The sequence below is a fragment of the Staurois parvus genome, unplaced genomic scaffold (assembly GCF_062004578.1).
Source record: "Staurois parvus isolate SC_StPar_1 unplaced genomic scaffold, SC_StPar_1.0 ptg001306l, whole genome shotgun sequence".
Taxonomy (NCBI): domain Eukaryota; kingdom Metazoa; phylum Chordata; class Amphibia; order Anura; family Ranidae; genus Staurois; species Staurois parvus.
The window spans coordinates 696,377-720,570 of NW_028319102.1; the positions used below are offsets into that span (position 1 = coordinate 696,377).

Consider the following 24,194-nt stretch of genomic DNA (forward strand, 5'->3'; position numbering starts at 1 on the left):
AAAAAAAAAAAAAAAAAAGAGAATATCTCCTAAACAGTACGCACTTAGGAGATATAAATTTTACCTACAAGTAAGCTTTATTACAATATTTATTTTATAATAATTATATTTATTATAAGTAAATAAAAAAAAAACGAGTTTACTACCACTTTAACAGTGATCATATACCCTCTGTTCTCAGCTGCATAGAGAGCTGGGAGAGGAGAAGCGGCAGTGCACCGGGAGGCGGGCGGGGTTTTAGGGTCATGTGACCGCCGTGATTCGCCGTCACAGCGGTCACTTGATCGGGAAAGGTCTGAGGAAAGAGGAGATCAGGACCTTTCCGTGAGTACCGGACATGTGTGCTGGGAGCGTGCAGGCGCACGCTTTCAGCACATATGTTCTTCTTAACTGCACACAAATGTGCGGCTGCTCAGCATCAAGGCCCAGATGCCGGGAGGCCGGCGTGAAGAGGTTAAACAACATTTTTTTTGTACCAGTTATGCAGGCCATAGATGGGTCGAAAATCGGCCGATTTTTCGGCCGAAAATAAAATCGGCCAATCTTTGGATCGTTAGTGGGTTAATAGGTCGGCCGTTTTTCGGTATTTTGGCAGATTTTTTTTTTATCGGTAAAGTTTGAAAAAAATCGGCCGATTTTCGCGGCAATGATGGGCAAATCGAACGATCTTTTTACCGATAAAAAATCTGCGCATGAGCAGTGACCTGCAAGAGGAAGACAAAAAGAAGAAGAGGATGAAGAAGAGGATGAAGAAGAGGATGAAGAAGAAGGAGGAGGATGAAGAAGAGGATGAAGAAGAAGAAGAATTCCAGTTCGGCAAAGTGTCCCTGCGGAGAGCTCCGCTATTTCTTTGACATTTATAGCGGTTGCAACATTGTATCTATTTGTTTCTGAATAAAAACATCTGTATCCGAAATGGATACAAATAGATACAATGTTGCAGCCGCTATAAATGTCAAAGAAATAGCGGAGCTCTCTGCAGAGACACTTTTTGCAGGCTGTAGACGGGATGAAAATCGTCCGATTTTTTTTTTTTTTTACGTTCCTGGTAACGTCGGCTGATTGAACGACCGATTTTTCATTTTTTTAAAGAAATCTCGACCGGTTTTCTCCCCATCTATGGCCTGCATTAGTAGTCGGATAATCTGAGCAATGAGTCAAAGAAATTACATCAGTAAATGGAAAATTATATCACAACATTTAATTGAAATAATTTATTACAATTAAAATATATTACTTTTTGTAGTAAATTAGATATTTTTTGTATTGGAATAAATTACGACATCAAGTTAATATTTAAAGCAGCAATCCCTGAGTCCTATGCAGAGCACTTGTGAGTGGTTAGCACCCATTTCTTTCCCCATTTCATTATATTTTCGATAATTGGTAGTGATTAAGGTCACCATCAGCAGTTGCTAGACCCAACAGAGAGAAAACATGATCAAAAAAAAAAAAAGCCTTGGGGAGGGGGCTATTTATTAGTAGAATGTTCTGTCTTTGTGTAGCCCCAATGCACTCCTTCAGCCCCTTAAAGTGGATGTAAACCACAGGCATGAAATATTAACAAAGTATATCCCTAAATAGTGTGTGCTTGTCTCAGTCCAGAGCACTAAGTGTCATTTCTATCTGTTGCTTCGTTCTATCAGCATGAGTCACATTTTCCTAACACCAAGAGAAAAATGGTGACAGGGGAGGGATCTCTAGCAGATTGACAACCTCAGCTCTGTTCCTATGTGCTTGTGTGCAGGGGAGTGGCTCTTCCTTCATCCTCCAATCAGCTCTCAGAACTCTCCTCACTGAGCTCTGCAGAGTGCAACATCAGCTCTCCAACCACTTTTTTTTCCTGAACTCTCAGACATGCTTTATAAATTCAGCGCTTTGAACAGATGTAGAGAAGAGAAGACTTTAGATAGACAGGTACAATTACATAGGAGGATTTGTTTCATCTCTGTGTATCATCTGAGGTCAGTCACTTCGGTGGGTATATGTGAGGGTTTACCACCACTTTAAGCTGGACATACACTGTACAAATTTCAGATGGCTCCTGTTGAACAGGCAGAGATTGGCTCAGTGGTTGGCCCTGGCAGCTACCTCCTGCCCAACAACCCTAGACTGAAAAGTTGCAGGCGTCGGGTGGTAAACAGAACCGCAGCAGCATCCAATAGGATGCAGGCACTTTCAAGTATTTTGAAAACTGGTGGGGCCTGCTGTCAAGGTACAATAGCCACAGTGGTCTGTGCTATATGGCGTGAATGGAGGAACCTGTTAGATATTTTTCTATGAGTAAAATGTGTAATATCCACAGCTTTACTCCCCAGAGTCACGATTTCTGATTATATTTCATCCATGCTGAGAGAATAGTACCCACCCAATGGGGTATATTTCATCTCTTAGGATAAAGTTCTGGAGTACCTGAGGCCTGGTTCACACCTATGAGTTTTTCAGTGCATTTTCAGTTTTGCAGAAATGCACTACAGTCCATTTACCATGGTTTCCTATGGGTCATGTTCACATCTCTGCATTTTCCACCGATGCGATTTTTGGAAAGGGTCAGGGTCATTTTTTTCCTGCAGCAGGTTACCTTTTTGGTTCCATAGATTTCAATGGGAATGCAGTGGGAAATGCAGTTCTTGCATTTGCGATGCGTTTCTGCTGCGTTTTTGCTGGTTTCTCCCACATGACAACAAACACCTCGAAAAACAACAAAAACGCATTAAAACCCCTCTAAAAAAAAAGCGTGAGAAAAATGCAAAATGCATCGGGAAGACACATCAATCACAATCTGCATAGATGTGAAGCAGGCCTCACACGGGGGCTGAGGGCATTATTTCATGGTGCTACACAGAGATATGGAGCTGGTGTATGCCTTTAGTGTATGTTTTAGTATAAAGCCTCACATTTCTCAGCATATCTTCCTGTACTCTGTCTCCATAACATTTACCAAAGGTTTTCTTCTCCTCATTTTCCCTCCCTTCTTCATCCATTTCCCTTTGGTCTGGTCTCTTCTCCTGTGGTAGAGTGGTTGAGGTAAGTGGTCAATGTTGTCATCTACAGAGAAGACCAAACTTTCTTTGCCTGTAAGATGCTTAGCCTGCTCCTCTGGCATAGCAGTTTCCTTTTCTGCGGCTTCTAGCATTTCCTCCGCTGGATGATCCATCTTCTACAACAAACATATACCATCATGGTGGCAAAATAAAAACAGTATTTGTGATGTGCACACTATGACAGCACGGTGATGTCCCTCTGGCAATGATCCTGAAAAAGGTCTCGTGTACCTATCACTCAACATTTAAATTTGCCAAATGGGTGCCCAAACTTCATAGATCTGCATGTGCAAAGGTTAGAAACATGTTGGTGGAACCTTTTTTGCTTTATATGCAGAGAGCAGCTTATGTAGGTACACCCGTGAACTCCAGGCTAGCTCTTCGACAAGAACAAGGTAGAGGTGCAATTCTAGGTCATAATGCTTTTGGTATGGCAAGTGGACATGTAAATTCCTCTGCGATCCTTCTCTAATATCTGCTGCCATTTTTCTGGCCACAAAGGTCACTGTGCTTTAATCTGTTTGATTCTATCACTGGAGGAACGTTTAGCTTCTGATACAGACACTTTAGAACAGGTGTCTCCAAACGTTACAAAGGACCATTTTACTGTCCTACAGGCTTTAGGAGTGTCAGATTGTGGCCAGTGGAGGTAGAAAATGTCCTGGGCCCAGCATCAGTGAGAATAAACATTTCCTCAGGGTTGGTGATCAGTAGGAGGTGGAGTAGTGCCCCATCTTTGGTATTAGCGGAAGGAACAGTGCTCCATCATTGGTATTAGAGGGAGGAATAACACCCTATCCTTAGAATTAGTGGGAGGAATAGTGCCCCATCACTGGTAACAGTGGGAGGAATATTGCTCCATCATTGGCATTATTGTGAGGAATAGTGCCCCATCATTGGTGTCAGTGGAAGGAATAGCGCCCCATTGCTGGTGTCAGTGGAAGCAATAGCGCCCTATCATTGGTATTAGTGGGAGGAATAGTGCCCCATCATTGGTGTCAGTGGAGGAATAGTGCTTTATATCATTGGGAGGAACAGTGCCGTAGATGAAGGCTAGCAAAGGGCTGCATCCGGCCCTCAGGCCACAGTTTGGAGACCACTGCTCTAAACCACTTCCATGCCCAATTGGCCATTTGTATATAAACTTCTATGGATGCATTGAAGACATACCTTTACTATATTTGCCTATAAGTATATATAAAAATTACAGGACTTTATATATATATACACTATATTGCCAAAAGTATTGGGCCGCCTGCCTTTACACGCATATAAACTGTAATAGCATCCCAGTCTTAGTCCATAGGGTTCAATAATGAGTTGGCCCACCCTTTGCAGCTATAACAGCTTCAACTCTTCTGGGAATGTCGTGCACAAAATTTAGGAGTGTGTCTATGGGAATGTTTGACCATTCTTCCAGAAGTGCATTTGTGAGGTCAGTCACTGATGTCGGATGAGATGGTCTGGCTCACAGTCTCCGCTCTAATTCATCCCAAGGTGTTCTATCGGGTTGAGGTCAGGACTCTGTGCAGGACAGTCAAGTTCCTCCACCCCAAACACGCTCATCCATGTCTTTATGGACATTGATTGTGCACTGGTATTCAGTCATGTTGGAGCAAGAAGGGGCCATCCCCAAACTGTTCCCACAAAGCTGGGAGCATGAAATTATCCAAAATGTAAGAGTGTCCTTCACTGGAACTAACGAGCAAGCCCAAACCCCTGAAAAACAACCCCACACCATAATCCCCCCTCCACCAAACTTTACACTTGGCACAGTGCAGTCAGGCAAGTACCGTTCTCCTGGCAGCCGCCAAACCCAGACACGTCATCAGATTGCCAGACAGAGAAGCGTGATTGGTCACTCCAGAGAACACATCTCCACTGCTCTAGAGTCCAGTGGTTTACAGCACTACATCCAAATCTTTGCATTGTACTTGGTGATGTCAGGCTTGGATGCAGCTGCTCAGCCATGGAAACCCATCCCATGAAGCTTTCTACACACTGTTGTGCTAATCTGAAGGCCACACCAAGTTTAGAGGGCTTTAGCTATTGACTCTGCAGACAGTTGGCGACTTCTGCGTACTGTGCACTTCAGCATGCGCTGACCCCGCTCTGTCATTTTACGTGGCCTCCCACTTGGTGGCTGAGTTGCTGTTGTTCCCAGTTGCTTCCACTTTGTTATAATACCACTGACGGTTGACCAAGGAATATTTAGTAGCCAGGAAATGTCACGGATAGACTTATTGCACAGGTGGCAACCTATCACAGAATCACGCTTGGAGTCACTGAGCTCCTGGGAGCGACCCATTCTTTCACAAATGTTTGTAGAAGCAGTCTGCATGCCTAGGGGCTTGATTGTATACACCTGTGGCCCTGGAGGGGATTGGAACACCTGAATCCAATGATTTGGAGGGCTGGCCCAATACTTTTGGCAATATAGTGTATGTAACATTTATCAGCCCTTTTCCTTTCCTGAATAAACACAATGAATGACCAGTACAGATCACTCACTGTGTATATTCATAACTGAAGCATACTGTGTTTGTTTTTTTTTGGGGGGGCAGAACTTTGCTGGACTGGTTAGATATTCAACCATAGTGTGTTTGTGTCTCAGTGTTTTCACTAGGTCTACTTCTCATTCATTTAAAAAAGTAACATGGACTTACCACAGGCGCCTCTCCGAGCTGAATTTGCAACCATATATTCAGTCTTTGGCTCCAGTCACCAGGAGGGTCAACTTCCCACAGGCGTTCCTGTTCTTTAGGATTATCCATAAGAAATCTTCCACATACTTGGGGCAAAAATGTTATAAAACCATCTGATCAGCTTAACTATGCCAACAAATTCAGTCTCCAATAACGCACGGTAAGAGCAATGATGTGCATTAATGTACGTTACACCATAAATGATTTTGTACTTCTATAGCACATTTTATTATAACGCTGACCACCATCCAAGTCCCTTTAAATATATCTATTTGTCTTTTGGACCCGGACATATTTTGGACTCCTTTTGTTCTAGCCTAGGAATGCTATTGTGCTAAAATGGAAGTCAGCTACAGCTTCCACTCTGGATTTTTGGAAATCACTAGTTAAAGTGGAACAAAATATTAAGTCCTGCTAGATCACTTCTGGCTGGCCCTCTTTGCAGGTATAGCTATGTAAGACATTACAAATAAGTGCCTATACTATTTAAAATGCAGTAATACGTCTCACCCTGCTCTGCTCAGCATTGTGCCTAAAATGTAGAGGCCAATTGGCATGGAAACCACAGTGACTTGGGCTCCTGGAAGCACATGGGGGCCAGCCTCCTTCCCACTGACGTTGGGCCCAGAACTAAGAAGACCCCCCTAATTGGGGTTATAAGGAATCTTTTCCCCAAGAGTTATATCACTTCCCTGGGTACCTGTCTGGCTGTAAATTATACCAGCTACCCTTTCCCTGCAATTAGGGCTGGAGGGACTGTTTCTGGGACCCCTTGGCATACTGTGCATAGTGGAACTATTACCCTGCAGCGATGTGTTATGTGTAGGGGGTGAATTCCAGCATATGTGGGGTTAAGAAACTTTATTTTCTGTTTCAGGTTTCCTGGCATCAACTATTGTTTGTTGTAATTAGGTCTTAGGTGATAAGCTCTCACTTTGTTTAATCACTTCAAGAGTTCAGACTGCTAGGTGCCAGGAAGGAATAAATTGTGTTCTTGTGTTTAATTGTTTGTTTATGTAATGTAATTTTTTTCCTGGAACTTGTAATGTGTGCCATACCTGTCTAGGGGGAAGGTTTTTCTGTATAAATGCAGCGCTGTTTGTTGATAAAGTCAGTCCTGTTTTACTCCAACATTGATTCTGTCTAAATGCTTGGTGTAAATTTGCTATATTCTGGTTCCAGAGTAGAGGAAGCTGTAGTTTGGTGGAGATACCCAGTCGGGGTGTCAGGCAGTCTGTCACAATGATCTGCTGACAATCTAAAGATTTACTGCTGCTCAGGGGCTCTGGGCTTCAGCAAAATGGCAGCCTCCAGCAAGAAGAAACAGGAACAATGCTGGAGGCAATTCACAGCACACACTAATTTTGGTAGCATAATTACTAATATGGAATGTATGTTCCTTGCTAAAGAAAATCATTTTTTATCAAGTTGTTATGGGTTAAAGTTCTGCTTTAATACAGGACTTCCACTTTATAAAGCCATATATGAGTCTAGAAGTTGCCACAAAAAATTGTCCAAGGAATGGGATGCTGGAGTTACATCCAAGGGTACCAATGTGATATTGATATATGAATCCATCCTAACTCCATAACAAGTTCACAAAATGAGATCATCCTATTGGAGGGGGAGGTGCACATCTTATTACATAGAAATTGCAGATGGAAAGGTGGGGCAGTAGATGGAAAGGTGGGGTTTGTTTACTAAAGCTGGAGAGTGCAAAATCAGGCTCACTTCTGTATAGAAACCAATCAGCTTCCAAGTTTTCTTGCCAAAGCTTAATGGAACAAGCTGAGGTTGGAAGCTGATCGGTTTCTATGCAGACGTGAGCCTGATTTTGCACTCTCCAGTTTTAGTAAATAAAGCACCATGTGTCACTTTCTCTACAAGTTATGAATCCTTATGATGATTTTATACATACAACTCGGATTACTGCAGAACCAAGTGTGGAAGACTTTGTTGCGTTTCTTATAACCATGATAATGTTTCCCACTTTTGTGTGCATTGACTGTATTGTACTTCCAAACCAAGGGTATGTGCAGATGGCTTTGTTTTGTATCTAAACCACTTCATCTCTGGAAGGTTTTTCTCCCTTCATGACCAGACCATTTTTTGGTATTTAGAACTACTTTAACTGGTAATTTAACTGGTTATCTCTCGCCTTGACTATTGTAACTCCCTCCTCATTGGCCTATCTAATTGCAGGCTATCCCCTCCTCAGTCTAGCATGAATGCTGCTGCCAGACTCATCCACCTTACTAACCCTTCCATATCTGCCACCCCTCTCTTCCAATCCCTCCACTGGCTTCCCATTGCCCAACGAATAAAATTCAAAACATTATATAAAACCATTTATTACTCCGCCCCAAATTACATCACCAATCTTGTCTCCAAATATCACCCAAACCGTCCTCTCCGCTCCTCCCACAACCACCTGCTCCCTTGTTCCCTTGTCTCCTCCTCCCATGTTGGTCTCCAGGACTTCTCCAGAGCCTCCCCCATCCTCTGGAACTCTCTACCCCAGTCTATCAGACTATTGCCTACTCTGCCCACTTTTAGGCAATCTCTGAAAACCTCTCTCTTCAGGGAAGCCTATCCTGCCTTCAGCTAATAATGGAATCTTCTATTCCTCCTACCAGTCCATCCCCCACAGTTATTACCTTTTTGTACTACTAGATTGTAAACTCCAAGGATCAGGGCCCTCCTATCCATCTTGTATTGAACTGTATTGTTGCTGTATGGTCTCCCTTTATATTGTAAAGTGCTGAGCAAACTGTTGGTGCTATACAAATCCTGTATAATAATAATAATTGCGTGGTCATGCAAAGCTGTATCCAAACAAAAATAAACTCAATAAAAAAAAAATAAAAAGAATTAGCAAAAAAGACATGGGTAAGTGGAACACCAGTTTTGCTGGGGGAAAATCCTCTTCCAGCCAGTTAGGGCTCGTTCACACTTGGCTGTTTTGCCAACGCTTGCCAAACGCCCCTATAGCGTTTGGCAAGCGTTGGTCCGGTGTTTGCGGAGCATTTTTTAACGCTCCGCAAACGCTCCACAAACGCCGCATGCGCGGTTTAGCGGCGGTTGCTAGGCGTTTGCTGAGCGTTAACGCCCCACAATCGCCTATAATGCAGTTTGAGTGGTGTTACCGCTCCGCGAACGCCCCGCAACCGCACCGCAAACGCCGGCCGGGCGTTTGCGGAGCGGCACCATAGACGAGAATAGGAGGCTTCAACGCCTCCTGACTCGTCCAGAGGCGTCCGTTTTGCCGCGACACGACGCAAACGCTCCCGTTAGAACAGCACCATGTGCTGTAATGTGCAGAATTGGCAGAGGCGTTTGGGAAGCGGTAAAAACGCTTCCCAAACGCCTCTCTGCCGCCTGCACACAGCGCTAGTGTGAACGTAGCCTTATAAACATTGCTAGGATTTTGGTTCATTGCTGATTCGTTATCCTGCTGTTGTGATAGAAATGACATATAAGAGGAGATTTACTAAAACTGGAGCACATAGAGTCTGGTGCAGCTGTGCAACCAATCAGTGCCCAACTTCAGCTTGTTCAATTAGGCTTTGGCAATAAAACCTAGAAGCTGATTAATATTAATATGCACAGCTGCAACATATTCTGTGTGCGTCGGTTTTAGTAAGTCTCCCCCATAGGATTTGCTTTAAAAGAATGTGTATACCCATTTACTCAGTGAAAGTGCTTTGACTCAGCCACAAGATTTACAGAAAGCTTTTTTATGCACCAGAACCTCATGCCAGGGCTAGCAAGCTACAGGATCAATGCCATTATTGTACCAAGACACAAAGGATAGAAAGGTCTTCTGTGCCTTTAAGTATTAGTTCCCACCCAGCCAATAGCAAAATGACGGTCGAGCGGGACTTTTGTTGATCCGGGTGGGCGTCATATGATGCCCTCCCGGATTGGGGCAGCGCTGCAGCGAGATCTGTTTACCAACCCGTTGCCGATATCATGTGATCACTGTGACCAATCACAGCAGGTCACATGACAATTGTAAACAATGGATGGCTTCCTTTCATTTCCTTCCTTTCATTTTTTTGGCCAATCACAGCCCAACTATGTCATGTGATTAAATTAAGTGACGTCAACACGCACACGGGAACCGGAAGTTGACCGGCGGCCATTTTGGATGAGGGAAAGACTATCTGATTTCCCCTGGGCACTTCCTGGATGACAGCAAAACCACAATTTGGTATTTTAAAGCGTTTTTCAAGTTTGTAAAATGTAAGCATCCTGATTAAAAGTTAAATTGATGATTGATCTTGGCGGTATCACACTATTGTGTCCCTTATATGTTTGCATTTATATGAAACATGCTTGATGGGGATATATGGAGTCTCAAGGCTTTTTGGATCCTGATGTTATTATGAAGGCAGTTTTTACTGGGTAAAGATCCATAGGAGGATTGTCTCCCACCTATCTTTTGGAAAGATATAAAAGCGTCTGTTTTTTGGAATATTGGTAAGGGTATGCATTCCTTACTGCACTTAGAAGTGTCACAGTGCCGGTTTGAATAGAGCACTGAAGAGTGATTCACATTCACAGTGGTATTTTATTGTTTTGGATTCACAGTTTTTTTCACTTTATTCACGTTTTCACTGATTGCTAATGGGATTGGGTATCCACTTGAATGAAGTTATTATAATTTATTTGATTTAAAAAGATAATGCACTATGTAAATATTTTATTTTTTTGAGGAATATTATCGGAGGAAGTTTCTGAAGGATTTTTGAACACGATATCATTTGAGAAGAACTTGATTTCAAAAAACTTTTTTGGACTTATAGGGTTTGGACTGCACAATAACATAAGTTATTGAGGACTTATTGTATAGCATCTCCCATTTATTAAATTTATGTCATGTGATTAGCTGTGGCCAATCACAGCTAATCACAACAAAAACCACTAAATTAATAGATTTCATTCAGTTAAATGCTTGCCTATAGCAATCATAATTCAATCATAAAAAAAAAACAAAAAACTGATCACTTCCCCAGAGTAGTACAATCTTACTATGGCAACATTATATTAATACTTTACTCTGATCATAGTGTTTTCTAAAAAAATTTTTTTTTTTTCATACGGTCACCAGTCAGTGTCCCTGATCACCACCACACCAGTTGTATGATGATGCTGTACTGCACTGGTGACAGTATGTAAAAAAAATTGGTGAAAAAAAAAGTTTTTTCATTTATTTATTTTCCCAAAAATGATGACAAAAAATTACAACTCCAAAAACTCATTATGCCACTTACTAAAAACCACAGACTGTCTACTTTCCAAAAAGGAATAATTTGGGGGATATCTGCACTGTCCTGACATTTATGGCCTCAAGAAATGAGATCCGCCATCAGTACATCAGGACTGATCGATTTTCAGATAGTTTGTGTACTCTATAATTTTCCTACAGACTAAATAATATACACTAATTTGGGTTATTTTCACCAAAGAAATGTAGCAGAATACATGTTGGACTAAATTTATGAAGAACAATTATTTATTTGCAAAATTTTATAACAGAAACAAAGGAAAACTTTTTTTTCAAACTTTTTGGTCTTTTTTATTTACAAAAAATAAAAAACCAAGTGGTGATTACCAGCAAAAGAAAGCTTTAGTTGTGTGAACAAAATGATAAAAATATAGTCTGGGTACAGTGTTGCATGACCACACAATTGTCATTCAAACTGTGAGAGATCTGAAAGCTGAAAATTGGCCTGGGCAGGAAGGGGGTACAAGTGCCCGGTATTGAAGTGGTTAACAGACCATAATACACTGGGGTTATTTTTACAATAAAAAAGCATAAAAAAGGAACATATGTTAGGTTTTGATATCAGGTTTTCTTACCATGATACATGTCAGAAGAAATGGGAAAGCTGATACCCAAAGCAACTTCCTGGGCAAACATCTGGCAGAAGTCTTGTAACATAGTTACTCCAAAACCATGTTTCCGCCATTTTTTCTGTACATAGATTGTGTCCAGCACAGGTAGCATGTAACACTGACTAATTCGATCACACAGACTTCCTGGGAAAAGATGTAAGGAAATATTTGTTCTAAGAGGACAGGTCACATCTGCATTGTAAAGCACTTCCTCAACACAAAATAGCTTCATAGGCTACTAATGCTGTCCTTCAGATTGCCAAATATTTTCTATATTGCCCATTGAGAGATACATTTTGATAGTAAGCATTGCAGGGAAATCCAAAAGCTGTTCAAACTGAGGGGCACAGTCTTACAAATCACACAAAAAGCCGGATTGCAATAAACCCCAGTAGGCACTCATTGCCCAAATGGAGTGGGCTTTAATGTGAAAAGGATGCATGTAAGCAGGTGGATGTCGAATGTTTTACATTTGTTGAAAATGTTCTACTGTTTTCTAGTTGATGTATATGGTTAGAATTTAGAAAAACCATTAAGCACTGCTTAGTTTTGTTTGCCCTTCTGAGATGGTACTCCCTGGGAGGTAAGAATTAACTCTGATGTCCATATTTTCCCAGGCTTTTTTGGGAAGTACCGCCCTTTGCTGGGGCAAAAACTTAAAAAAGGAGGGAACCACCTCTTTGGAGGCACTGCAGTTAGTAAGACAGCCGGAGGTTCGGTTCCATCTCTCCCCATCCAAGGTACCAGAAGGCTGTTAAGATGTGATTCGCTGTTTTGCACATTACCACCTCCTGTGGGAGCACAGTTGGGGTTCCAGGGGTATGGATTGGCTCTAAGGATAATGGACACAAAGGATTTTCACACCTATTGAAGGTACGATTAGCTCAAAAAGTAGAAGGGACAGGAGGATAACTAAGGGGTTCTTAGAAGACTGTGTACAGAAATGAATGATATTGAAAACATCTTTGTTGAACTGTTTATATGTTACTCTTAACAACTTCACTAAGAACTTTCATTGTTACCTACATCTTGGCCTGGTCCGAAGTCACTCTAGAACAACCTTAGAGAGGTGCATGCATATATGGAGTATCACAAAAACAAGGCTTATTAGGGGACAAGACAAGTTAGAGAAGATGCAGTACATATGTCTAACGTGCAGTGAAGCTATTCAGAGGAAACTATATTGCCGTTGCTAGTGACTACAGTACTAATGTAGAGTGCAAAAGCAGCCAGCCAGTTGGGAAGCGGTGTGACTTAGCACAGGTAACAGAAGGAGCTTGTTTGCTAGGGCTCCTTCCCAATACCAATAGGAACCCCAATACTGGGTCCGACTCGCACCAGAGGGCATCCTAGGGACCCAGCCTGTAAGTCACAGAAGATGGAGTGATGCCTTGGGAGAAGAATAAGCATGGGTTATGGAATCCATCTTCCTAGTATTTAAGTGTACTATATGAACCAGTGTCACTGGGACTGAGGTGATTACTGGGCTGGTGGAATCCAGTACAGATCAGAAATACTGCACCAAACAGAGAGAAGAGTTTTGAAGTGTATTGAGAAACTGTTATCCATGGTGTACAGAGTGTAATGAGTTAACCCCTTCGCGCCGGCACCTCCTGGCCCTTTAGGGTTTCAGAAGCCGGGAGGCGGGGTGGGGTTTAGAGTCATGTGACTCACGGCAGTCACATGATTGCGAAAGGTGCCGATCGAAAGAGGAGATCGGAACCTTTCCGTGAGTACCGGACATGTGTGCTGGGAGAGTGCAGGGCGCGCGCTCTAATCACATATGTTCTTTTTTATTAGAACGCAAATGTGCGGCTGCTCTGCGTCTAGGCCCAAACGCCGGGAGGCCGCACATTTGTGGTCGGCCGACGTGAAGAGGTTAAAGAACTGTGCCACGAATTATGGAGTTAATTGTGTTCTTTTGGAAAAGAAAACCTATAAGTTGTAGTGCTGCCTTAATGCCAGCCTTGTGTTTGGGGAGCTCCAGTAAGCATTCTCTTCAGGTTCCTCACATGAACGTAAACTCTGCCCACACGCATCTTATCTTAAGACTCATGAGCCTGCACAATAATCTGTTGAGTCCACTTAGAAATAGTGGACCTGAAATCTGGAGAACCTCCCTTAGAACATTCTTGAAGGACAAACTGAATCAGTTTACCTAAAGCAGGGGTCTTCAAACTTTCTAAACAAAGGACTATTTCACTGTCCTTCAGGGGTTGCCAGACTGTGGCCTTTGGGAGTAGAAAATGTCTACGGCTTAGTGGTCAGTGGGAATAGAAAATTGAATAGCGCCTGTGGTCAGTAGTAGGAGGAACAGTGCCCCATCATTGGTATTAGTGGGAAGAATAGTGACCCATCATTGGTGTCAGTAGGAGGAATAGTGCCACACTATCTGTACCAGTGGGAGAAAGAGTGCTCCATCATTGGTGTCAGTGGGAAAAATGGTGTTCCATCATTGGTATCAGTGGAAGGAATACAGCACCATCTTTGGTATCAGTGGGAGGAATAGTGCTCCCTCATTGGTGTCATTGGGAGAATTATGGGCCCGTCATTGGTGTCAGTGGAAGGAATCGTACCCCATCACTGGCGTCAGTGGAATAGTGCCACATCGCTGGTGTCAGTAGAACAAATAGTTCCTCAGTGGGAGAAACAGTGCCCCAATAGCCAGATAAAGGCAAGCAAAGGGCCACAGTTTGGAGACCACTGGCCTAAAGGAAGCAGTAGCAGAAAGATAAACCCTGACAACCCTCACTATATACAAGCAATGGAAAGTAATCCCCTTAAGATAATTTTCTGCTAGAGACAGGGAGGGTATCACAATACCCTCATTATGGTGAAAGGCTGAGACCACTATTGGTAAAAAGGAGGTCCTCCGTCTCAAAACAACCTTGTCCCTATGTAACTTCAATGAGGCTTCTTACAGGACAACACTGATAATTCAGAAACTCTTCTGGCTGAAGTGATGGACGCAGGAAAGACACCAAAGATGTCAAAATAGGTTGAGAAGAGGTCTTTGTAACACCAACAAAACCAGATTTAGATCCCACAATTGGAGAGTGGAGAGTAAACCTTATTTTGTAGCCCCTCAAAATTAACTCTTGCACCCAAGCTTTAGCTATGTGAGCTTCCCAAATTTCCATGATGGTTATGATATATCCCCCACCTTTGACAAAATTGGTGGGGGCTGACATTTGTGCAGGGACAGATTTATCAGCTGGCTTAGATCCTTTTGTCTGCCACAGTCATTTAAATCCCCCCCAGCCGAGGGAATGGTAGACAACTTGTGGGTGTAAGAACTGGAACTTGACTTGGAGCAAGGAAAGAACATTTTGATGCAGGAAAGGAAGATGTCGACCCGTGTCGCTGTTTCTTGGGTTTGCAGGTTTGCACGCCTAAATGAGCACCCTGTTGTATGTTATTAGTATCATCCAGTGAAGAAACGAAAAGACAGTCTCCCATGAAGGGTAAACATAACAAAGCCTTCTTACATGCTTGCTTAGCCGAAAAACCATTGAAGCAGGCATACCCTGCAGATCGGGACAGAGGATTCTACCGGCAGCTGTTGATAATAGAAAAAAAAAATATTCAGAGTTTCACAAAAAAAAAAATAGGAGAACGGAAAGGGAAATGTCCATTCTTCTTAAGGACATTAAGCAGGATTGGTATTATAGCCCCTTAGCGCTGGCCTCCAATATGTGCCTAATGTCCTTTTCTCCTGTAGTTGGCAGTATAACCCTACATCAGGGGCGGACTGACAACTCATGGGGCCGCCGGGCAATAGGGGAACATGGGGCCCCTGTGTCCTTGCCCAAATTCAAAAAAGCCTATGAAAAAGGTACCAGGGGCATCTCATGGGGCCCCCTACTGACCCTGGGCCCTCGGGTAGTGCCCGAGTTTCCAAATGGTCAGTCCGCCCCTGCCCTACATTACTTACTATCAATATGCATCTCTCAATAGATGACAGAGAAAGGTGTTTTTTGGTTAATCTCCTATTTTAGAGAAATAATGCTAAGCAAAGGTACTAGCATTAATCTAGAATGTCAATTCTGATGAAACGCGTAGGATAGAGCTACGTTTCGTGATGTCATCAGGCAACAGGAAGTGTCCCCGAAAGCATGATTCGGCTATTTCTTAGAGTGTTTACAATGCTCTGATGTTTATACCCATGTAAGTGCAATTGATTTATTTCAATAAAGTGATCCATCTGGTTTGACACTATTTAGAGCGCTGGTCCTTTTCTTTTCCTTGAACATGGTGCATATGGGATGGCGAATTGATTTGCACTGACCCCTGCTGATGGTTCCTTGACTATAGCTCAAATCCCTCCTACTTATGACTGCAATTAACAAGCACGGCAAGTGGTACTTAGGAGTTAAGTTCTGCTTTAACTGCCCTTCCCAGCTTTATATACTCACCTTTCCTTTTTAACCTTTTCACACCGGCAAATGTGCGGCCTCCCCGTGTTTGGGCCTAGACGCCAAGCGGCCGCACATTTGCGTTCTATTAAAAAAGAACATATGTGCTGAGAGCACGTGCCCTGTGCGCCCCCAGCACACATGTCCAGTACTCACGAAAAGGTCCCAATATCCTCTTTCGATCGGGACCTTTCCCAATCATGTGACCGCCGTGACATCGTGTCACGACAGTCACATGACCCAAAACCCCACCCCGCCTCCCGGCTTCTGAAACCCTTAAAGGGCCAGGAGGCACCGGCATGAAAGGGTTAACATTGCACTCTGGTTGGTTGCAGGAAGGGAAATGAAATATCAATGAATTCCGTGGAATAATGGGAGCATGTGGGTCACCCCCATTCCTTGATGCAGGTGCTTGGTGGGCGAAAAAGGGTTTAAAACCTCCACAGGGCATCCTGCTTCCTCAACAGAAGGATGAACAAAGTGTCAGGGAACAGAAGGAAGGTGAGTTTGTGCAGAGGAGAGGAGTTAAAATGGAATGAATCCCAAAGCAGAAAATGTAATATATTGCAGCTTATCAATCATTAGATTTAGTGGCTGCATTAGTTTTCTTTTTCCCCTCTGTTTTCAACTGGTGATCTGGCCAGTAACACATCTCCTTTATTAGAGTGCCTCTGCTTTGGATGAAGGAGCACAGGGGGCACCTGTGAACAGCAGTATTGCCAGTCTCAGGGGACAGGAGTGTTAGATGGACTAGCAGATTTAGATACACTAACAAATTGAAGCCAAACTGCAGCTCAAACTTTATAAGCAGTTACAGCAAACCATTTTTTACTTGTAGGATAAAGCGTTTACATAAATAAACAAAACCTGGTCATTGTAAGCACCCCTCTCAGTGGTAAATGGTTTGTTTCATCCCTGTAACTGCTACATCTGCAGGAGAGCTTGTTTTGTTGAAAAACAAGCAACTTAGTGGTAGGTTCACCAGATGAAAATAAAGGAATGGAATCCTAAAAAATAGAATGAATGCAGACATCACATCTAAGAACTGGCAAGCTGCAATATAATAGACATGCTGGTAGGTCAATTGGCTTCTATCTACATTGGCCCTAGTATGTGTATGTATGACTGTGAGTTGGGGACCTTAAATTGTACCCCCCTTGAGGGTTAGGGACTGATGTGAATGTACAATATATATGTAAAGTGCTGCATAAATTGATGGCGCTATATAAGTACCTGAAATAAATATTAAATGTTTGCTTTTAGGTTTATTACTAGGGATGCACCGAAATTTCGGTGGCTGAAGTGTTTTGGCCGAACACACCCCTTTCAGCCAAAATGAAAAAAAAAGCACCAATACAGGTGCCGAAAAAACTCTGCCCCTTGCCGCTGCCCGCCCGCCGCTACTCGGTAGTTCTCAGCCTCACCTGAGAAACCATCAAGCGATCCCGGAGCTGGGCATAGAGATGCGTGAAAGAAAGATGGCCTCCACTCATCTCTATGCCCTTGGAGGACCAGAGCAATGTCACTTCCGCTTCCGGCCATTTTTTTTTAAAGCACTAGATCAATGCTTTTTTTTTTGATCCAATGCTTTACATTGCAGAGGAGAGATGTGGGGTCTTATTGACCCCATATCTCTCCATAAAGAGGACCTGTCACTAATTATTTCTATCACAAGGGATGCCTGCATTTCTTGTGATAAGAATAAAAGTGATTAAAACATTTTTTAAAGGGACAGTGCAAAAAAAAGAAAATAAAAAAAAAAAAAAAAAAGTTTAAAGTGTCCCTGTCCCCCCTTGCTCGCACATAGTGGTGAATGCCCACATATATAAATGGTGTTCAAACTACACATGTGAGGTATCCCCACGAACGTCAGAGCAAGAGCAATAATTCTCACATTAGACCTCCTCTGTAACTACACTTCTAACCTGTAGACATTTTTAAAGCATCACCCATGGAGATTTTTATGTACCGCAGTTTCACACCATTCCACAAGCGTGCGCAATTTTAAAGCGTGACATGTTGAGTATCTATTTACTCGCCGTAACATCCTCTTTCATATTTTACAAAAAAATTGGGGTATATATTATTTTTTTTTAATCAGAGTGTATTTTTTTCAAAGAAATATATAAATTTTTTTTAAAAAATGCACATTTTGGTTTCGGTTTTCAGCCAAGTGCATTTTGAATTTTTGTTTTCGGTTTCTGCACCAGAATTTTCATTTTGGTGCACCACTATTTATTACGGCTTTAAAGGATAAGTTCCCCTTTAGTAAAACATGCTAGCTCCATATCAGACTGGCCCCCACTTCTCCCCTGATCCCCACTTTGACTGATAGCTCCCCCCTCGCTAGCAGTGAAATTTTGAAAAAACGTCATCTGTGAATGACAGACTACAAGTTCCAACAGCCTTAGGAGCTATCAACTTGTAGTCCTCAATGAATTACCATGGCGCTGTGGTAGTTCATTCATTCTTCCTGTCAGTATATCTGCTTGCTCATACATTCTGTATGGGCAAGCAGATATACTGACAGGTCTGCAGGAGACCTGCATGGCACCAATGATCTACTGATCACTGGTGCAATGCTTTCCAGGCTCCTGCAGACAAAAATAATAAATGCACATTTTTTATACCTGCAAAAAAAGTGCAATTATTATTTTGTTTCTAGAACTTATCCTTTAACCCCCCTGGCGGTATTCCCGAGTGTAGCTCGGGGTAAAGTTTCAGCACCACAAGCGGTAACCCTGAGCTACACTCGGGAATACCTTGCAGAGCTGCTCCGGGATCTCTTCTTCACTTACCTTGTCCTGCGCTCCCGCGATGTCCCTCCTGCAGCGTACCCGGCCATGTCATGTCCTCCGGCCGATGCCAGCATCCGCCTTCTGGGTTCCCTCCCCTGCGACGTCGGGACGTACGGGGGACGGAACTGGCAGGAAATTTGAAAGTTGTAAAAGTGACATTCACTAAAATCACATAGTAAAGCATTACTGTAGCAAAGCATTTCACATACATTTTGTCCCGAGTGCTTTGTCCTGTGCCTGCATTTATTTATTTATTTATTTATTTATTTCAGGTACTTATATAGTTCTGTCAATTTACGCAGCCCCTTACATATATATTGTACATTCACATCAGTCCCTAACCCTCAAGGGGTGTACAATCTAAGGTCCCTAACTCACATTCATACATACACATACTAGGGACAATTTAGAGAAGATCCAATTAACCTACCAGCATGTCTTTGGAGTGTGGGAGGAAACCGGAGCACCCGGAGGAAACCCACGCAAGCACAGGGAGAACATGAAAACTCCATGCAGGAGGCGCCATGGTCGGGAATCGAACCCATGACCCATTTACTGCAGACATGCTAACCACTAAGCCACTGTGCCGCCATTTTTACTGTTCTTTCTGTCTGGAAAATGAGAAACATCCATGGCATACAAAAAGCGTCCCTTTAGGTCAAAAGTGGTTTTAGATCGGCTAGAGAACAGCGATAGTAAATTAGAACCACTTGCAGAATTGAGTGATAATGATTCGTGGGGAAATTCGTCATCAGACACTGAAAACGACTTTGCTCAGTGATGTGCGAACTTGGCACTCTATTTCAAATTTCAGTGTTTTTGGTTTGATTATATTATCGAATTAAATTTATTATTATATTATTATTTTTATGATTATTTATTAAATTATAATTTATGATTTTGTGCTTCAAATTTTATCATACCCGGGATGTTTACTAGACTCTTGTTCGGACAGATTTCAGTGAGTTATTCCTAAAAATTACAGCCTACAATGAAAAAATACATATTTCCATGCAAAAAAATGTACCGCTTTGAGCACAGAAATATGGACATAATCATACCCCTAGGGAGGTTAAGTAACAAGTACTCTGTACATTCCTTTAACGAGAAAAAATTGTAAAATAAAATCAAAGTATTCAATAGCATTTAAGCTGTCTCATGGGAAGCCAATATATGAACAGAGATATAGTTTACAATATGGTCATGCAGGGATGGAAAGGTGGAGTATTTATTCTATTACCTCTTTAGGCATCTAAAATTCCCCCAACCATGTAAGGGGTTAAGTGTTGTGGGCTGGCTAGCAGATCACATTCGGTATGATGGAGCAGACTCGGTATATTGTCAAAACACACAGTGGATGTTGTCACCTCAGCCCGATGAGACAGTCAACAGGAGGTAATTATTTCTGCTGCTTTAATGCCGGCCTTGGCACTGAAGAGGCCAGAGGAGACCTCGCTGCCAAAAAATGACCCTGTTTGTTAAAAACACTGACACCACCAAGCAAGAATGTAGCCCCAGCCGCTCACAAACAATGTTTTGCAAGCTGAAATCTCGCTGCAGACTCGGGGTAAACATGTCATTATTGGACAACAGGGGTCACTTAAACTTCATTAAGTACTGGCACAGTTCAACAGGAAAAAGGCTTCCACTGGCCAAGGAGAAAAGCTGGTCCCTTTACATAACGCCAGAACTTGAAATATTCCAAGCTTGGCAATAACCATGGACTAACAGATTTACATGTCATTTTTGGGTTCCCCTATAATTTTATATAATTGCATTACACTGTATCAATATCCAAAAATATGATATTCAACTAGACTATTATGTGTCTATTTGTTTAAAGCGGAACTAAACTAAATCTGAGCACCGCCAACTGAAAAGGCTATTTAATTCATTTTTAACATTCAAAGCAAACTCCGCCATCCATCCATGTCTCCATGCTTTATTTTGTTGAGAGATCACTTTGAAAAACACCCCCTAGCATGTCTAACCACGGCCATCTTGAGTAAGGGCAGATGATTCATGTAGTATTTACTTCCTGGAATCCATCTGCCCTTAGCTTAGATATGCATGCAGGTGGGTGTGCTTAGCTGAGAAAGCCCCTCCGCCCATCCCTCCTGGGATGTATGACATCATTTTGGCCTAGGCCAGAAACCAGGAAGCAACTGAAGAAATGTAAAAAAAAAAAAAAGTAAATATAATGTAGCTTCCTATCTATTTACTAATGCTAGCAGCATAAGAATTAAAAATAGGTGCTGTTGATTGAGAGAGTTTTGTTCTGCTTTAACCATTAGCAACCCGGCCTATAGAGAAAAGCTTCTGCTTTCTGATCACAAATACTTGCGTCTCGATGCGTTTAAACGTGTAAAGATGTGTATGCATACATAATTTGTGTTTATAATCATCTATTTCCCCCTTTGTTTAGACTTTATACAGGAACAAATGTGTATGCATGCGTTTATATGCGTTAGCACGTAAACCGTATGTTCTTAACCATTAGCCGCCCGGCCTATAGCCGTTTTGCGGCCGCAAAAATGCTCTAGCTTTCCGGGTGTACGCCATTTGGTGTGCTCCCGCACATGCGCAGTTGCAGAGCCGCGCAGCGGCGCGATCTGTCACCTCGGACACGGCCGATGACAGATCTGAGTACCGGCCCCCGTTGCCGGTACCATGTGACCTGCTGTGACCAATCACAGCAGGTCACATGACAGTTGTATACAATGGATGGCTTCATTCATGCCATCCATTGTATACTAGTGCCTAGCTGTGAATGGTCACAGCAGGTCACATGCACATGTCATGTGATTAGCTGTGGCTAAATCACAGCTAAGCACGAAAAAAAAAAAAACCTGAATGAATCGATTTCATTCAGGTAAATGCTTGCTTATAGCAAAGTAATTCTTTGCTATAAGCAAATTTTGTAAAAAAAAAAAAAAATACTGATCACTTCCCCAAAGTAGTACAATGTTACTATGGTAACATTGTACTACTTTGGTCATAGTAAAATATGAAATAAAAATCTTAAAAATAAAAAAAAATGTAATAAAAAATTAAAAATAATAAAAAAATAAAAAAATATATATATATTTTTTTTTTTCATACTGTCAGCAGTCAGTGTCCCTGTTCACCGCCATGCCAGTTATATGATGACGCTGTACTGCACTGGTGACAGTATGTTAAAAAAATAATAGTGAAAATAATTGTTTTAATTTTTTCATTTTCCGAAAAATTATGACAAAAAAAATACAACTTCAAAAAACTCACCATTCCTCTTATGAAGTATGTCGGACTGTCTACTCTGCAAAAAGGGGTCATTTGGGGGATATCTGTACTATTCTGACATTCTTGGACCTCAAGAAATTAGATTGGCTGTCAGTACTTCAGGATTGATCAATATTCAGATCTATACCATAGTTTGTGAACTCTATAACTTTCCTACAAACTAAATAATACATCCTAATTTGGTTTATTTTCAGCAAAGACATGTAACAGAATACATCTCGGCCTAAATTTATGAAGAACAATTATTTATTTGTAAACTTTTATAACAGAAACAAAGAAAAACATGTTTTTTTTTTTCAAAATTTTTGGTCTTTTTTTGTTAATTTAGCAAAAAATAAAAACCCCAGCGGTGATTAAATACCACCAAAAGAAAGCTCTAGTTGTGTGAAGAAAATGATAAAGTTTTAGTTTGGGTACAATGTTGTATGACCGCGCAATTGTCAAAGTGTGAGAACACTGAAACGTGAAAAATGGCCTGGGCAGGAAGGTGTAAAATTGCCCGGTATTGAAATGGTTAAACAGGAACTTGTTTCGGAGTTGCCTTCTATTAAATTAAATGGTGACTTTACTGCCAATGCATCTACTCAACCTAGGAACAAGGAACACGATAATTGGGGTTAGTGAAGCAGTAAACCAATGTACAGTTGTGGCCAAAATTATTCAACCCCCACTGAAATTGAGTGTTTTGGCCAGTTTGACATTGCTTTTGATCATTCAGTCATCTTGCTTACATTTACATTAAAGAGGCACTTGTAGGTCAGACAAATATAACATAACAGTTATAATGAAATAACCACAAATGTCTTTTCTGTGCTCACAGCATTATCAGTTTTATTCAACCCCCAAGTGACATTCAATCTTAGTACTTAGTACAGCATCCTTTTACAGTTATAACAGCTTTTAAACGTGAAGCATAGCTTGACACAAGTGTCTTGCAGCGATCTACGGGTATCTTCGCCCATTCTTCATGGGCAAAGGCCTCCAGTTCAGTCACATTCTTAGGCTTGCGCACTGCAACTGCTTTCTTTAAGTCCCACCAGAGGTTCTCAATCGGATTTAAGTCTGGTGACTGCGATGGCCACTCCAAAATGTTCCAGCCTTTCCTCTGCAACCATGCTCTAGTGGACTTGGAGGTATGCTTGGGATCATTGTCCTGTTGAAAGGTCCAACGTCTCCCAAGCCTCAGGTGTGTGACGGACTGCATCACGTTTCCATCCAATATCTCCTGGTACTGAAGAGAATTCATGGTACCTTGCACACGCTGAAGCTTCCCTGTACCTGCAGAAGCAAAACAGCCCCAAAGCATGATTGACCCTCCACCATGCTTCACAGTAGGCAAGGTGTTCTTTTCATCATAGGCCTTGTTCTTCCTCCTCCAAACATAGCGTTGATCCATGGGCCCAAACAGTTCTAATTTTGTTTCATCAGTCCACAGAACACTATCCCACAACTTTTGTGGTTTGTCCACATGGCTTTTGGCATACTGCAGTCGACTCTTCTTATTCTTTGGAGACAGCAAGGGGGTACGCCTGGGAGTTCTGGCACGGAGGCCTTCATTACGCAGTGTGCGTCTTATTGTCTGGGCTGAAACTTCTGTACCCACATCTGACAAATCTTTTCTCAGTTCCTCAGCAGTCACACGGGGACTTCTCTCCACTCTACGCTTCAGGTAGCGCACAGCAGTCGAAGTCAGCATCTTCTTTCTGCCACGACCAGGTAGCGTTTCAACAGTGCCCTTTGCCTTGAATTTGCGAATGATGCTTCCTAAGGTGTCTCTTGGTATGTTTAACATCTTTGCAATCTTCTTATAGCCATTGCCCTTCCTGTGAAGAGAAATCACCTCTTCTCTTGTCTTCCTGGACCATTCTCTTGCCTTCACCATGTTTGTAACCACACCAGTAAATGTCTAGAAGGAGCTGAGTATCACAGTCATTTTAAAGCTGCCTAATTGGTGCTTATTATGCTTGATTGCTGCTCGGTGACATCCACAGGTGTTTTCAATACCTGATGGAAAGCACCTGTATGAACCTCTGTTCTTCAGAGTGGTAG

At 42.2% G+C, this 24,194-nt stretch overlaps 1 protein-coding gene across 3 annotated transcripts in view; it reads right to left on the reverse strand.

Annotated features, from left to right (window-relative positions):
* The window catches only part of LOC149437136 (protein FAM169B-like), a 318,096-nt gene that overhangs the window by 214,936 nt on the left and 78,966 nt on the right, over positions 1-24,194 (reverse strand). Inside the window, exons 7-9 of one of the 3 annotated variants that reach the window (XM_089661083.1) lie at positions 11,615-11,794; positions 5,711-5,835; positions 1,200-3,160 (exon numbers count right to left, since the gene is read on the reverse strand). In XM_089661083.1, coding sequence (XP_089517209.1) covers positions 2,903-3,160; positions 5,711-5,835; positions 11,615-11,794 — 563 coding nt within the window. In that variant the 3' untranslated portion in view covers positions 1,200-2,902. Of the gene's footprint in view, positions 1-1,199; positions 3,161-5,710; positions 5,836-11,614; positions 11,795-24,194 lie in introns of those variants that run through there. The other 2 variants (XM_089661085.1, XM_089661084.1) reach the window with 2 other exon arrangements.